The 18026-nt window shown below is 40.8% G+C and overlaps 2 protein-coding genes across 2 annotated transcripts; both read left to right on the forward strand.

The window, feature by feature from the left end:
- Positions 1-2883: 2883 nt before the first annotated feature.
- On the forward strand, positions 2884-5948 carry LOC131256006 (disease resistance protein RPH8A-like). Its single transcript, XM_058257000.1, has one exon. It carries the CDS (start codon positions 3026-3028, stop codon positions 5705-5707), a length of 2682 nt encoding a protein of 893 aa, XP_058112983.1. The 5' UTR covers positions 2884-3025; the 3' UTR covers positions 5708-5948.
- Positions 5949-14611: 8663 nt separating this feature from the next.
- On the forward strand, positions 14612-17515 carry LOC131256007 (putative disease resistance protein At1g50180). Its single transcript, XM_058257001.1, has one exon. The coding sequence runs from the start codon at positions 14681-14683 to the stop codon at positions 17402-17404; it is 2724 nt and encodes a 907-aa protein (XP_058112984.1). The 5' UTR covers positions 14612-14680; the 3' UTR covers positions 17405-17515.
- Positions 17516-18026: the final 511 nt, after the last annotated feature.

Raw genomic sequence — 18026 nt, forward strand, 5'->3', positions numbered from 1 at the left:
AAACTTCTATGACCCCAAAAAGGATTTCAATGGTAGACGTTAAATCCCCCACTGCTTTTTAAAGTGTGGTACACTTCATCTTTAGATCTGCCCTATTTTTCGGCTCAAGCCTTAAACGAGCTCGAAAAACGGATGGATGAGTTGGATATAACACATACTTCATGATGTGACCCACATAACTTACTGACGTCAATACATCAGCTACATACTGCTTCCGTCCGATAACGTGGATTTCCCACGAAGGATGCAGATTAGCTACTGACAGGTTGATCAGCAAGAATCACTACCGAAGTGACGTCACCAAGTTATGTGGGACCCACCATGATGTATGTGTTGTATCCACACCGTCCATCCATTTGGTGATATAAGTTTAGTGTATGAAGCAAATAACGAGTCAGATCCAAAGTGGAGTTAGGAAGGTTTCAAGAGTGGGCATTCTTTTCCCCACTGTTTCATCTTGTATGGCCTACTTGAGTTTTGGATACTCCTCATTTTGGTTGAATGTCCTAAAATGAACTCGAAAAACGGATGGACGTGTTGGATTTCTCATAAACATCACAGTGGGCCCCACCCAAAATCCTTGCGCTGGAACTTCATGCGAAAGGCTTTCGTTAGGAAATCCGTGTCCGTCCATATGCTGAATTTACCGCTAAAGCCTCTTTGCAGAATTCCCAGCGCTGGAAACATAGGTGGGGCCTACCTTCATGTGTGTGAGAAATCCACCCTGCCCATCGGTTTTATAAGTTTATTTTAGGACATGGGACCGAAGCTGATCCAATAACCAAGTGGGCCCAAAACGTGAGGATTGAACGTCTTGATTTGAAAGATTCATGGGGGCAACATAAGGAATTTATCTATTTTTTTTATGAATAACGATATTTTAATTTTCTCTTAATTACTTTAGTTTATTTGAATTAAATAGAATAATTTTATTTTCATTTAATAAAAAATAATTTCTTTATAATGTAAAACATTTCCTAACAGGAGATAGGGGCAAATGTGTCAAATTAACGCATTTCAGACATTTCGGATGTTTGTTAACAAACACGTTATTTTAAATTCGATACTTAATTTTCAGACTTCTACCATAATTACCAAACAAGTTTTTTGACTTCAGATTTCAGATTCAGCCTTCAAATTTCATATTCAGGCTTCAGATTTCAAATTCAGACTTTAGACTTCAGATTTAACAAACGAGGCCTAAGTAACATGTAGCAAGCTTACATATCAACTATGTCATATATTACTTTGTCCTTATAATATTTATTAATGTAGAAGAGAATGCGATATCGTTTAGTTGTCTTTATTTTCCTGACCTTCTTAATACATCCAATCATGTATGGAGTGAGGTGGTTTCTCTCTTCGGTTGCGGCTTTTTTACCATAGTTTTCGACACGATATTTTCACTATTACCACCATTATGATTATATCACAAATCTTTTGATTTATTGTGTACTTTGTTTGAAAAATATTGTGTCATTGCGGATTTATTTCCATTTTTGACATGTACAACAACCTACTCACCATTAGAGACTTGTTGTCATTTTCAAAAGTCTATTTACCATCTTCATCATTATCCTTAGCATCTTCAGCGTTGTCGACTTCGGAGCTGTTCTCTCCATCTTCTGTTTCCTATCATTAACGGTTAGATTAGCCATATACCTCTGAAGACAAATTGAACCAATGACAAAATTGGCCATATCAATAGCATATGCAGCATGAAATAAACAAAGATTAAACCACCCAAACAACAACCTCATGGTTTAGATATATCATGAGTAAAAGAAATAAGCTTATGTTATTATTTTCATCTTAGACCGGCGAACATTTATTGGACGGCTCCAAATAGATAAATACAACAGTTATCTTTCAACAAGCACATGTTCACGAATCTGAGGTTGCAATCATTCAAACGATAGGAATTTCGGACCATGAGTTAATGGGGTGAGTTTCACAATCTAGTGGTTTTACTTTGAACTAATGTATATCACATGATGTATTAGTGGCTGCGTATGAAGTGTCACGTGCTGCCTAAGTATTATATTTTGAACGTCTTTTCTCAATGTCAAGCCCCCAACATTTGAGGTCTTGGTATCGATCCCTAGTGGGGGTGGCTAACATGGAGTGTGCGTACTGACACGGGTGTGTACTGACAAGCTAACCCCCAACCCCCCCCCCCAAAAAAAAAAAAAAAAAAAATACCCCAACATTTGCATTATTAACTCTTTTGAACTATTACAGCCGCGGGGATTTCGGACGCAGATTACCTCTTGCACTTGGTTGCAGGATGATTGGAGCCACGCAGATGAATGTGCTACATTTAATCCGTTCATCCATTTTGCTAGGCCATTTTAGGGTATGAGCTTAAACATAAAATAATCCAATCTTAACTGGACCACACTGTAGGAAACTGTGGTCATTGATTGCCCACCATTAAAAACTTCATAATGCACACCATAATATTTATTTGCCATGGAAACTATTTATAAGGTCACCCAGACCTAGATGAAAAGAAAAACACAGATATAATCTTCCGTGGGCCCAAGATGTTTTTATCAGTGTTCCATCCCCACTATTTCCTGTGGTGTGAACGACTTGATGGACATAATGTATATTATGCCGATTGACAACACAGTAGACCTGTCGACTTTGGTGTTTTAAGCTGCCTAATGCAAGTTATCCTGCATTGTAATTAGTCCATATCATTACTAATGTTGTTAGCACTGCTACATTAAATGCAGTCTTTGATGATATGATCCAATCACATTGATACAAATATAGATTTTCTGTTCATGACAAACAAAAAATATAGATTTTTTCAAAGATTCCATTCCATATTTCAATGGTAGTGGGCCTACATACAGTGCAATCCATGGACGCGCGGCTCATTCTAAAGCAAAAGGCAAAATTATTGAGAGCCTTTGCTTTTGTTTTTTTATGGAGGTATCTTCCTTCTTCCTTTCAAAGGAGTTGATGAAAGGCTTGCTTTAAACATAGAGACTTCTGAAGAAGAGAGAGTGAGAGAATGGCTGAGATTGCTGTTCAGTTCGCAATACAAAAATTGCTCGATTTTCTAACAAAGGAAGCATATTTCCTTGAAGGAGTACATGAGCGGGTCACATCTCTTGAAAAAACACTAGAAAAAATACGTGACTTACTCCAGGACTTCGATGGGAAGCGCAGAAAAAATGGTGTGGTTAAGCATTGGGTGGGCGAAATAAGAGAAGTAGCCTATGATGCTGAGGACATCATCGACTCCTACATCTTTAACACTGCACACCAGCGAGGAGAGACAGGTGCTGGATTCATGAGAATACTAAGAAGTTTTTCTCATCGCATCACAGACATCCCAGCCATCCGCCAGGTTGGAAAGAAGATCAGCGACATAGAAAGAAGGCTCAATGAGATCTTGTCCAACAGACCAGAGCTTGGCATCGACAATATATCAGCATCCGGAGAAGCTTCATCTTCTTCATATCAAAGCTATACATGGAGGGAGAAGAGGGCTCCCATCGCCGAGGAAGCCGATATAGTTGGTGTTGAAGATGAGACAAAGACACTGGTGGGCCGGCTGAATGAAGGAGATGTGCGGCGTGCTGTCATTTCGATCACTGGTATGGGAGGAATAGGTAAGACCACTCTCGCTAAGAAAGTTTACAATAACATCGATATAAAGAAGAATTTCGATTTTCATGCCTGGGTGTCTGTGTCTCAAGAACATCGACTGCGAGAGATTTTTCTGAGCATTCTAAAATCTCTGGGACAAAATGAAAGCGAGACGATGCCCGAGGAAGACCTGCCTAAGCAGCTCTATGAGAACTTGGAAGGGAAGAAATATCTGGTGGTAATTGATGATATATGGACTCGAGACGCTTGGAACGGTTTGGTCTCTGCATTTCCAGACACGCAAAAGGGCAGCAGGGTGCTGCTCACCACTCGCAATGAAGAAATAGCTAAGTATGCAGACCCACAGAGCACGCCCCATAAAATGCATTTTCTTAATGAAAGTGAGAGCTGGGCATTGTTCTGTAAGAAAGCACTTCCTGGAAATCTTGCTCTTCCATGCCCTGCAAATCTGGAGGAGTTGGGGAGAAAGATTGTTGCAAAATGTGGAGGTTTACCCCTAGCTATCGCAGTACTCGGAGGCGTCCTATCAAGGAAAGAGAAATCAGTGAATGAGTGGTACAAAGTGCGTACAAGTCTCGAATGGCATCTACATGAAAGCGAAGATGCCATCTCGGGCATATTGGCCCTGAGCTACCATGACTTGCCCTATTACTTGAAGCCCTGCTTTCTTTATTTTGGAGCTTTTCCTGAAGACTCTGAAATTGAAGCGGACAACTTGATTAAGTTGTGGATAGCAGAAGGGTTCGTGCAGCAAAGAGGAGAAGAAGAACTGGAGGATGTTGCAGAGGATTACCTAGATGAACTCATCAGTAGAAGCATGATTCAGGTGGCAAGAAGGAAGAGCAATGGAACGGTTGAAAACTGCCGTATTCATGATCTTCTACGCGACCTCTCAATATCAGAAGGCAAGGGGGACAGATTTCTGGATGTGCATTGGAACATAGCCCCCACGTCACCCACCAAGGCACGCAGACTTGCAATTACTTGTGGTGGCATTAGTAAGTCTCTCTCTCTTAACCGCTCCGCTTTACACCTTCGCTCCTTCTTGTACTTCGGTAGAATCAGTGATATGCTGGTGAAACCGCAGTTGAAAATCCTATTAGGAGCTTTCAAATTGCTTAGGGTGATGGATCTCCAAAATATACGACTCTCTAGTCTCCCAGATGAAATTGGGTATATAATCCACTTGAGGTACCTACGTCTCAATGTACTTCAAATGCTACCATCCACTATAACCCGCCTGTCCAATTTACAAACACTTTATCTATGCTGTCCGGAGGACAACATGCAGCTGGATGATATTTGTAAGATGGAACAGATACGACACCTACTGCTACCATCGGGATGTTCAATCAGCAAACGCACGCCACTCCATCGCTTAAGCAATCTCCAGACTCTAAAGGCAGTAAAGGCAGAGAGCTGGATAGAAGCTGGGTTAGAGAAACTGACCAATTTGAGAGATTTGGACATGCATGATCTGAAAATGGCATCATCCCATTTCGTTTGTAAATTGGTTCGTCTCAGATCATTAAGGCTAATCTCAAGATCTGGATGTTCGATTCCAGCTTTTGAGTCCTTCTCAAATCATCAGCATCTATATAAGATGATATTGTACGGATGCTTAGAGAAATTTCTGGACCTGCACGAATTCCCACCTAACCTCACCGAGCTACACTTGAATGGGTCCCAAATACAGCAAGATCCAATGGGAACGCTGGAGAAGCTGCCGAACCTACGGATTCTCACATTACGCGAACGTAACTCGACAAGGAAAGATGAATCTTACATGGGAAAGGAAATGGTTTGTTCCGCCGGAGGGTTTCTGCAGCTCGAAAGTTTGAGTGTTGAGGCAGATGAATTAGAGGAGTGGAGAGTGGAGGAAGGAGCGATGCCGAATCTTAGATTTCTACAGATGATTGATTGTAGAAGATTGAAGATGATTCCTGATGGATTGCAACATGTAACCACCCTCAAAGAATTGAAGTTGACGATGATTGCGGAAGAACTCAAAGAAAGGGTGAGAGAGAACGAGGGAGAGGACTGGTATAAGATCCGACACATACCCTCTCTTATCTACTGATGTGGCTGATGGAGATTGGCTGGTCGCTAGCGTGTCAGGGGCCCACAGAAGTCGAATTCTTACTCCGTTACAGAACCGTCCGCCCAAGTACAGTTCGGCCAGGGCACCACATTCGTTCGTCTGTAAAAGATGTTTGTTATTATGGTTTTAATTGAGTGGTTTGTGTTACTTTATTGATTTCTTGTTATAGATCTTGTGAAATGTTAGAGAATAATATATGTAATCTTCTGTTTGTTCTTCATGGGTAATTCCAGTGCTACTAGATTCTCAATTCTCTGCCCTGAACTGGCACTGATAGATGCCACATCCAACCTCTCCGTTGGTTTTTTTTTCTTTTTTTCTTTTTTTTTTTGAAAAAAACCATAATATGAGAGCTTCCCTGAGATTGATGCCATGAGAGTACAGTTTTTTTTTTTTTTTTTTTCGAGTTAAGAGTGCGGATGGTATGTGTTGAAGGAGGGAACGGATTGGCTACTACCCTGCCAACAGCAAATGGCTGGTGCTATGTGGGCCCCACCATGATGTATGTGTTTCATCCATTCCGTACATCCATTTTTCCACATCATTTATGGTATGAGACAAAAAATGAGATATATCCCAATCTTAAGTGGACCACATTACAGAAAACAGTGTTGGATAAGCGTAGACCATTAAAAACCTTTTGGGGGCTATAAAAGTGTTGGATCAACCTGATCTTTGTTTTTTCCCTTCATCAGATTGGATGTCAAATAAACAATACAGTGAGCCTTAGGATGTTTTTAATGGTGGATATCCAACCGCTATTGTTTTCCTTTGGTGTGGTTCACCTGAGGTTTATATCCCTCTCAGTTTTGAAAATAAGCCCTAAAATGATCTGTAAAAATGGATGAACAGAATGGGTGAAACACATACATCATAGTGGGGTCCACAGAGCACCGACCATCAGCCACCGGGCTGGTGGCAGGGGGAGTAGCCAATCCGTTTCCGTTGAAGGCACAGGAAAATCCGTTGAAGGCACAGGAAAATTCAGTGCCGTCACTTCTCATTGGACCACATCATCATCGATGACTCCACCGTCGATCCGATTTTCCATATCATTTTAACTAGTTGAGCCCAAAATCGAAGCATATCCAAAGCTTAAGTGTACTATACCGAACGAAACTGTAGGAATAATGATTTCCACCGTTGAAATATTCCTATGGCCCACAGTGATATTTATTTCTCATTCGACCTGTTTATAAGATCAAAAATACATGGATGAAGTGAAAATTAAAATATCAACTTGATCCAAAACTTAAGGTGACGTCCCAGAAATTTTCAATGGTAGATGTTCAATTCATACTATTTCCTATAGTGTGGTCCACTTCAGATTTTTATAGGCTTTATTTTTTGTCTCATGCAATAAAATTATCAAGTAAATTGGATGGACGGAGTAGATAAAATAAATAAATCACGGTGGACCCCACAGATATTACTCAGTACGCTTATGGTACCGAGTTACTCAGTACGCAATCAGCTTCCTAGCTAGCTAACAAAATACGCAGGATTTCTCTCTCCGATTAGATTGCGTGGAAATTCTCTGGCGCCATGATAATTTATGTTTTAGATTCACACCGACTATAATTTTTACAAAAAAATGAGGCTTTAAGTGGACCACCCAAAAAATGACACCTTCCTACCTTAGGAGACTCCCAAATATTTTCAACATTAGGCCTCCAATTCCCACCATTTCTGTAGTGTGGCCCACTTGAGCCTTGGATCTACCTTGGTTTATATTTCATTTCATAAAACAGTATGGAAAAATGGATGGACGGTGTGGATCTGATACATACGTCCTAACGAGGCCCATATGTAAGTTTCACATGTCAACACTTTGGTTTTCTTCTTTGACCTGGAATGTGCGGCAATGCCTGCACCACGGGGAGTGAATTAGGTGGGACCCTGGCCTAACCCAAGACAGTGCGGCCCACCTTGACTTGTGTACCCTGTATCCATCCCGTTCATCCGTTTTTCAAGATAAGTTAAGGACATTATCGCAAAAATGAAGTAGATCCAATTATTAGGTGGACCAGATCCTAAATGTTTTATATCATGCTGACATTTGTTTTTCCTCTTCATCGAGGCTTATATTGGTATGGTATTCAATCGCCACTGTTTCCTGGAATATGGTACACCTGATAATTAGATCTTCTTAAATTTTGGTATCATGCTCTAAAATGATATGAAAAAAAAAAGAAAAAAAAGATGAACAAATTGGATACAGAATACACAAATCAAGGTGGGCCCCCTGGTAAGGTTTGTACCTTACTTGGGTGAGGCCCGCTCTCAACTAATCCGCTCCCCTGCACTACACAACAAGCAACCGAATTTCTACAACCCAAAAACAATGCAGCCAAAAACAATGCAGCTACAATGGACCACACACAGTAGGATTTAATGCTACTGTTGAAAACTTATTGAGGCCATGGAAGGATCTGATCAAGCTGATACTTGTATTTAACTTCATCTAGGTATGTGTAAAGCCCGCTTACATGGGAAAGGGAATGGTTTGCTCTGTTGGAGGGTTGCCGTTGCTCCAAGTTTTGAAAATTGAATTGGGTGAAATATAGGTGTGGAGAGTGGAGGAAGGAGAGATGCCGAATCTTAGATGTTTAGAGATTGAAAACTGGGAAAATTTGAAGATGCTTCCTTATGGATTGCAACATCTCACCCACCCTTCAAGAATTGCAGTTGATATGGGTGCGGAATCTCTATGGAAGGGTGAGAGAGGAGGGGGAGGACTGGAATTAAAATCCAACACATACCCTCTCTTATCATCAGATAATAGTGGATGGCTTCTTTTTTCTTTTTTATTTTTTCATTAATTTTTTTAAAAAAATTTCTTATTATTATAAAATTTTCATGTAAGAATTCTATAAGCTTAGGCCTTATTATCAATGGTGTGGATTGCCTTAGGGGTTGGATAACGTGATTGAGAATACCAGTGGACCTCACTTAGTTGCAATACATCTAAAATCATCTAAAGGTTAGTGAACTCATCAATCCTCTAAGCTATATAAATAGAGCTGTCCCCAAACCTACATACCACATAAGATTACATTTCCATGCTAGTGCTTCTCTAAGGATATAAGGTGCAGAAGATTACGACATCAAGCCTACAGTGATAACATCCCAATCAGGTATAATATGTATTCAGTTTATTCGATCTCCATACTTAGTGCAAGTATGCGATGTATTCAATTTATTCGATCTCCATACTTAGTGTAGGTACGCAATGTATTCGATTTATTCAATCTCATACTTAGTGCAGGTATGCAATGCACGATGTATTCAATTTATTCGATCTCCATACTTAGTGCAAGTACACGATGTATTCAATTTATTCGATCTCCATACTTAGTGCATATAGTACGGTTCTTTGCAATTCGACATTAAGTTTTACACTTCAATCCTTGGACGGTTGCGTTATGATTTCAATTTAACCTTATTTTAGAAACATTTTAGTATTGTGATGTTCCTCTGTTTTGTTTCAGAGGAAATCACGTTCTTCCCATCTGTAAATGGTCGAAATGACATTTTTCATTGACCCTGCTCAGTTGCGTTAGAGTCCATTTCAAATGCACTCCACTATATGTGTGTGTGCAGAGAGACGATTGGATGATCCAATTGATCTTTGATTTTGGGTCTTATTTTCTACGATGGGATGATGATTACAATTACTTAACAGAAGTGATTCTTTAGAATATAATGAGAATCCATGAACTGGCCTGAAAAATAGATGGATCAAATTGTTAATTGGACCTATTTCATTTAGAGTATCTCAACCGTCCATATTAATTAGAAACGCTGATCAAATAGTTCATATTTGTCAGATCAGTGTGATGTTTGCAAGATAGCACTGAATTATGCCTCGAGTGCATTTCACTCGAGCCTTGGATCTGTTTCATTTTTGGTGGGCCTACTAAGGCCTGTGGTCTATTTCCGTGGTTAGATCAGGTGGGCCACCTGGATAACACACCTACATCATGGTAGGAGTCCACAGTGGGCCCAACCTGTCTAAGTTGAGTGGAAAACAAACATTATGGTGGGCCCACGAATGGTTTCAACAGTGGACGTCAATCCCCCATTGTTTCTTGAAATGCAGTCCATCTGAGATTAGGATTTGGCCCATCCACTGGCTGGCAAAATGGATGGATGAGTAGTATCATACACACGTTGTGTGGGCCCCACTGATCCATGGGTACACACCTATAATAAGCTGGAAAAATGGATGAACCGTAAGGTTATACACCATATGTAGGATAGGGGACCCTGTTGGACAGTAGGTCACACCTAAGAAGGTTTGAACGGTGATAAACCCCTTCCAGGGTGGTGGGGGCTCACGTCAGTTTTGGATCAGACGGTGAATATAAAGGTGAGCCCCTCATCTAGGCCATACGCGACTAGGGCTGTACATGAACCGAGTTAATTAGCTCGGTTAGCTCGCTCAACTCGACTCAAAAAAGCTCAATTTGACTCTATTTGGAACTGAGTTCCAGCCGAGCCGAGCTGATTTTTTGAGCTTGAAAAAATTTCGAACTGAGTTCGAGCATATCCGATCTCAACTCGACTTGGATTGAACCCGAACTCGAATCAAACATGGATCGAACCAGCTTGGTGCCTCGATTACTTTGATATCGATGTTGCTCATCAAGTGTTTGATGTAATGACTCAACGAAGTGTTGGCTGGTTGCAAGGAAGGTACGTATATGAAACAAATACTACTTTTTCATGATTTTGATGTTGCCTACAAGGTGTTTGATGAAATACCTATAAACAACTGTTGTTGTTTTACATACAATAAGAAATTGAAAGTACGCTCCATGTGTTTGTAAAAATGTCACACAAGCTCAATCTTGGCTCAAACTGGCCCAAGCTGCTGACCGAACCAAGCCGAACTAGCCATTCAGCCTCGAGGACAAGCCGAGCCGAGTTCGAGCTGGGGTCAGCTAGTGGCCGAGCTGAGTCGAGTTGTGCTAAGCTCGACTCGGTTCAACTCATGTACACCTCCATATGCGACCTTGATCAACTTTTTGTATTACTCCTTTACCTTTTCAAGGATTCCATCACTGTTGAAACCTTCATGCAAGCCCACAACATGAGATAGATCTTCCAAAGAACAAGCCTTTTTTTAGATAAGGCCATTAGTTGGGGACCTTATGAACTGGTTGGATAAAAAATAAACATCATAGTCAGCCCTAAGAAGACAAAAATGCGTGTCATTGTATTCATTGCTTTATGCTTTGCAGTCCATTTTAGTTTTGGATCTGCCTCGTTTTTTAGCCCATGCCTTAAAATGATCTCAAAAGTTGGATGACATCAATGCATCCCAAAGGGAAGTACACCCTGCAATTTGTATTATGTGTTTTATCCATGTTGTCCATCTATTTTACCAGCTCATTTTAAAAAATGAGCCCAAAAATAAGTTATATCTAAATTTCAAGTGGGAGTTTAAAATGAGCCCAAAAATAAGTTATATCTGAAGCTCAAGTGGGAGTGATGAGCATTCAATCACCGCTGTTTTCTCGTGGTATGGTCCACATGAGATTTGAATGTCTTATTTTGTTTTGGCTCCTGACCTTAAAGGCCTGTTTGGCCGGGCGAATTCCATGGGACTAGGAGGGATGGGATGGATTTTAAGATAATGATGGTGGTGTCAGTGGATTGGTTTAAGATCCATGGGACTGCTATGTCGTGGGACAAGTTCCCTGGGTCTGTTTGGCACGCTCGGCATATCCCGAGATTTCACCTTCCAATCCTTCCAACCAAGGGATGGGATCAATTTTAAGGTAATGATGGTGATGTCAGTGGATTGTTTTAAGATCCATGGGATTGCTTATATCCTGGGACAAGTCCACCGAGTTTGTTTGGCTCGTCATGCATATCCCGGGATATCGTGATCCCAAACCTCCTAATACCGTGGGATCGGTCCAGCCAAACAGGCCCTAAAAGTAACTGAAGCAGTGGATGGATTTAATACATGCACCATGTGAGGCCCACAAAGGGACGAAATGTGCACTCTGCGTGGACTGCAAGGCATCTACGTCTTTACAGGCAATCCACGTCCCTTTCCTACCCCTAGACAGGGACGCGGATTGCGTCCTACCCCCGCCCGTCACCAGCTGGGAATGGACAGGAGCTTTGAGTGGCCAATGTTGTGTATTGATCTTATCCACGCCGTCCATCTATGTTTTTTCGTATCATTTAGCATATAATCATGAAAAAGACGAGATTAAACGCTCAAGTGGACCACACCACAGGAAGCAGCAGTGATAATGATTCTCACCGTTGAAACTTTTCTAAAGCCCACTGTGATGTTTATTTTCCATCCAACCTATTCATAAAGCTACATAGACCTAGATTAAGAGAAAACACAAATATCATCTCCATTCAAAACTTCTGTGACCCCAGGAAGTTTTCAACTGTAAGAGTTTAATCCCCATCATGTAATCCACTTGAACCTTGGAACTGCCTCATTTTTAGGCCTATAACCTAAAATAATATGAAAAAAAATGAATAGACGGTGTGGATAAGATCCATTCATCAGGGTGGCCGCTCAAAGCTCCTGCCCATTCATATATGGAGATGGGCGGGGTTGGACGCAATCCCCGTTCCCCACGCGCTCCAATAATTCGCATGATTCCAAATCTCATCCATTCATGGAATCCAATGCATATCCATTTCGCATTATTTGGTCCGAAATTATTAAAGATGCTCTGGCAAGTATTAGAATGGTTTGAAGTGTAAACTTTATACTGCTTACTCACGCTGCACTGTAAACACGTTGGAAGAAATAAATGAATCTAAACCATTGAAACAATTACTTATGTTTACTTATTTCCTTATTTCGAATACGATTTTGATTGATGTCTTTGGTGGGACTCACAGAGATGACGATCACAAATCTACTCCCTCCCTCGGTTTTGCTAGAGAATAATAGGGCAGGAATGTAAAACTCGAGCAGATCCAAGACTCATGTGGGCCACACCACATGAAACAGCAGGGATTGAACGTCCACCATTGGAAACTGTGGGGCCACAGAAGTTTTGTATAAGGATGATATTTGTGACCTGTAGTTTTGCGTCAAGGACTGCCTAATTTTTATATTCATGTCCTATTATCTTCTTACAAAACTGATGGACGGACTGGATTTGTTATGGGTATTTTCCATGTGTACCTAAAGAACAGTCCTGTTGAGCCCTCAGTGAGGCCCACATTTGATGTATATGTTTTATACACCCCGTCCATTCATTTTGATAGATTAGTTTAGGCCATAAACTCATTTTGATAGATTAGTTTAGGCCATAAACTCAAAAAACATGTAAATTAAAGGCTCAAGTGAACCACAACACAGGGAGCAACGGGGATTGAAAGCCTATCATTGAAAACTTTGAATGGGCTAAGATAGGTTTGAAATCAAGCTAATATTCCTGTTTCCTATTCATTATATTGGATGGAAAATAAACATCCCAATCAGCTCCAGAACCTGTAGGAGTTCAATCCAAGTACTTCCTGTAGCGTTGTCTACTTGATATTTAATTAATCTACTTTCTTTTTAGGTTGTCCTAAAATGATTTATCTTTTTTTCTTTCTTTTTTAATTTTAAGATTATTTTAAGACATGACCCTAAAACAAGTTAGATTCAAAGCTCAAGTTGGCAATAACATTGGAAACAGTAGAAATTGGACGCCCACGTTGAGAACTTACCAAAGCTATCAAAGGCTAAGCTGGTATTTGTGTTTTCCATTGATTCTAGTCTACATTGCCTTATAAAAGTTACATGGCAAATGAACGTAAGTTAGTCATCAGAAAGGTTTCAACACTAGTCGTTGAATCCCCGCGACTTACCATATGGTGTCCTCTTGGAGTTCGGAGCCACCTCGTTTTTGGACTCATTAGGACGGTGGACATCATAGATACAGCACATACATCAGGGTTGCTTGTTGTGCAGTACCCAATCCTATCAGTGAGAATGAGAAAATATAGTGTGTTTTTCTACCGGCGAACTGCAAATAGGTATGTATTTTTAGGGGTGCCAAAAAGGTATGTATTTTTAGGGGTTGTTTGGCACCGGAGGGGATGTGAGGGGGTGTCAAATCCCTTAGTTGTTTGGCAACATACTGGAATAGGGATTTCAAATCCAAGGGGTTTTAAATCTTTTTCTAAGGGGTTTGGAGTCAACGATGAGAGCTTGAATTACACTTAAGGTCATTTCAGTAGTTGCAGGTGTAACATATGTGTTACTATATTATCATTATATTAGGCACATGGCCCACTAATGATGATAAGCACCCGCCAAACATTGTCCATGAAAATCGGCACCGTCCAAACATTGTCCAACAGCGTCCACACATTGTCCATGTTAATCAATGATTAAAAATTGTTGGTTAGTCACTCAAACATGATCTTGCGCTTACAGCCCATCCGAGACTTGGAATTTCATGATTTCCAGGTAAAACATATCTTTCAGAGGGCTTATCACAACCATTGTATCAAAAATTATATATCTCACTAATTAGAGATATTAAAGTTAATTTAGTAATTAAATTCAAACCCCACAAATGTACCATGTACCGGTACTTTTGGATTAAAGTTGATACACTCGAAGGGTGCCAAACACGCACGGAGGATTGCAAATCCAGGGAGTTTCAAATCCCGAGAGTTCCGAATCCTGGGGTTCCAAAACCACGCTCCGAACTCAGCTGATGTCATCGGTGATTACGTGGACCAATGAGGAGCGTCGGCACCAGAATCCCACCTGCCTTCAACACAGACGGTCGGCCATTCAACCACGCAACATGTGTGGTAAATATGAGTTTTCCGTTTTCATTTTTTTTTATTTTTTATTTTTTTAGCTTGTTAGTACACCCACTCAGTTGACACTACACTGTTAGCCACCCACCGTCCGTTTTCATATCTTTTCATTTGAAGGATAGAGAGAGAGAGAGAGAGAGAATGGCTGAGATTGCAGTTCAGTTCGTCATACAAAGACTGAATGATTTTCTAACTCAAGAAGCAGAATTGCTACTCGGAGTAGATGGACGGATCAGATCACTTCGAGACAAACTTGAATGGATGCATGCCTTACTCAAAGACCTCCATGGGAATCGCAGAGAGAATGACAGAGTAAAGGTTTGGGTAGCTCAAATAAGAGAAGCAGCTTATGATGCCGAGGACATCATCGACTCCTACATCTTCAACATTGAAAAGCAACGAAGAGAAACAAGTGCTGGATTCAAGAGATCCATACGAAGTTTTGCTTGTTGCATCAAAGACATACCAACCATCCACAATCTTGGAAAGAAGATCAGCGACATAGAAAGAAGGCTCAATCAGATTTCATCCAACAGATCAGATTACGGCATCGGCAATATACCAGCATTACAAGAAGCTTCATCTTCTTCAAATCAAAACCAGATATGGAGGCAAAAGAGGGCTCCTATCGTCGAGGAAGCCGATGTCGTTGGTGTTGAAGATGAGACAAAGACACTGGTGGGGCAGCTGATTGAAGGAGATGCGCGGCGTGTTGTCGTTTCGATTACTGGTATGGGAGGAATAGGTAAGACTACTCTCGCTAAGAAAGTTTATAATAACATCCATGTAAAGAAGAGTTTTGATTTTCATGCTTGGGTGTATGTGTCTCAAGAATATCATGTGAGAGAGCTTTTAGTAAGTATTATAAATTACTTTACAAGCCTCTCGCGAGACGAAATGGATTCTACTTCTGAGGAAGTTTTGGGGAGGAAGCTCTTTGAGTACTTGGAAGGGAAGAGATATCTGGTGGTAATTGATGATATATGGACCAGAGATGCTTGGGATGGTTTGGTCGCTGCGTTTCCAGATAAGGCAAAGGGCAGTAGAGTGCTGCTCACGACTCGCAATGAAGAAATAGCCAAGTATGCAGATGCACGGAGCACACCTCATAAAATACGTTTTCTTGATGAAAGTGAAAGCTGGGTATTGTTTTGTAAGAAAGCACTTCCTGGAAATCTTGCTCCTTCATGCCCTCTAAATCTGGAGGAATTGGGGAGAAAGATCATTGCGAAATGTGGAGGTTTACCTCTAGCTATTGCAGTATTAGGAGGCGTCCTATCGAGGAAAGAGAAGTCAGTGAATGAGTGGGATAAAGTGCTTAAACGAGTGGAATGGTGGTTACATGAAAGCAAAGAAGATGGGATATTGGGGATATTGGCGTTGAGCTACCATGACATGCCCTATTACTTGAAGCCCTGCTTTCTTTATTTTGGAGCTTTTCCTGAGGACTTTGAAATCCCTGTGGCGAAATTGATTAAGATGTGGATAGCAGAAGGATTTGTACAGAGAATAGGAGAAGAAGAAGTGGAGGATGTTGCTGAGGATTATCTCAATGAGCTCGTCGGCAGAAGCTTGATTCAGGTAGCGGAAAGGAAGAGCAATGGAACAGCTAAAACATGCTGTATTCATGATCTTCTACATGACCTCTCAATAGCAAAAGCCAAGGAGGAGATATTTCTGGAAGTGTATAGGAACATAGCGTCTACATCACCGATGAAAGCACGCCGACTTGCAATTACTTCTGGTGATATCAGTAAGTCCATTTCTCTTAACCGCTCCATTCCACATCTCCGTTCTCTGTTGCACTTCAGCAGAGATAGAGAAATGCACTTCAGCAGAAATAGAGAAATGCTCGAGAAACCGCAGTTGAAAATTCTTGTTGGAGCTTTTAAATTTCTTAGGGTGATGCATCTCCAAATCCATGGAATCTCTGATCTCCCTGATGAAATTGGGTACTTAATCCACTTGAGGTATCTTTGTCTCAAGGTGCGCTGGTTAAAAAGTCTACCATCCACCATAACCCGCCTCTCCAATTTACAGACTCTCGATCTACGGCATACAGGCGTCAACAAGCTACCAGATGATGTATGGAAGATGAAACAGTTGCGGCATCTACGGCTATCGAAAACTTCAGAGAAATGTAAAATCAGTGAAAGCATGCAACTCCATCGCTTAAGCAATCTCCAGACTCTAGAAGTAGTAGAGGCAGGCAGCTGGATAGAAGAAAGGTTGGAAAGAATGACCAATTTGAGAGAATTGGGAATAATGGGAGATTTCAAAATTACATTATCCCATTCCCTTTGTAAATTGAATCACCTTAGATCATTGTGGCTAGAGGTGAGTTGGGGATGCAACTCAATTCTACCTTTGGCGTCCTTCTTAAATCATCAGCATCTGTATAATATGAGTTTGAGTGGAACCTTAGAGAAATTACCATCTTTGCATGAATTCCCACCTAACCTCACTCAGCTAAACTTGGAGAGGTCCCAGTTAGAACGAGACCCAATGGGAGTGCTGGAGAAGCTGCCGTATCTTCGAATGCTTACATTGTGTAATGTGGGATGTTACAAGGAAATGGTGTGCTCTGTTGGAGGGTTTCGTCAGCTCGAGCATTTGTGGATTCTTAACTTGGATGAATTAGAGGAATGGAGAGTGGAGGAAGGAGCAATGCCTAATCTTAGATTCTTAGAGATTCTTAAGTGCAGAAGATTGAAAATGGTTCCTGATGGATTGGGACATGTTACTACCCTTCGAGAATTGGTGATAAAAAAGATGCCGGAAGAATTCAAGGAAAGGGTGAGAGAAGAGGGAGTGGACTGGTTCAAGATCCGACGCATACCCTCTCTTATCATCAAAGGCCACTAAGGAAGGCTTTTTTCTTCTTTTTTTTTTTTTTTCCTCATGCAATTCGCTGTATGACTTCAATGTAGCCTTATTTCATTTCTAATCTTCAATGTAACCATATCTCATTTCTAATCTGGATCTTCTGCTTGCCACAAATAGAATTTTTCTTTTTTCTTGCATTGTGATTGTGAATGCCAGATCTTCCTTTCCTTCACACCTCTTCAGAGAGCTTTTTTTTGTTGTGATGTAGGATTGGAGACCCAGCCTCATTATATAGGTTATAGGGTTGGAGAGTTTGAAACTCATCAAAACTCTCTTCCACGGCTCCACACGTTACAATCCTAGCAGCACTCAAATAAACCCATTGCTGTGGGGCTCACTGGTTTACCCGATTACATTATCCAGCCTTCAGGACAATCTAGACGGTTGATCGATGAGACCCACCTTATAGGGATCTTACATGATACACATCATCATTAACATTAGCAGCACTACTTTGCGGTGTCATAATAAAAAATCAAAGGCTATTTTAATTAATTTTTTAAGAAATTAGCCAAACAACCATTTTATCTGAAGGTTGTATATCTCTTTTACTAGTCGTCAATTTGTAGAGGACGCGGATCAGTTGTGTCGCTAACACCAC

This window comes from Magnolia sinica, chromosome 9 (assembly GCF_029962835.1).
Source record: "Magnolia sinica isolate HGM2019 chromosome 9, MsV1, whole genome shotgun sequence".
Classification (NCBI taxonomy): Eukaryota; Viridiplantae; Streptophyta; class Magnoliopsida; order Magnoliales; family Magnoliaceae; genus Magnolia; species Magnolia sinica.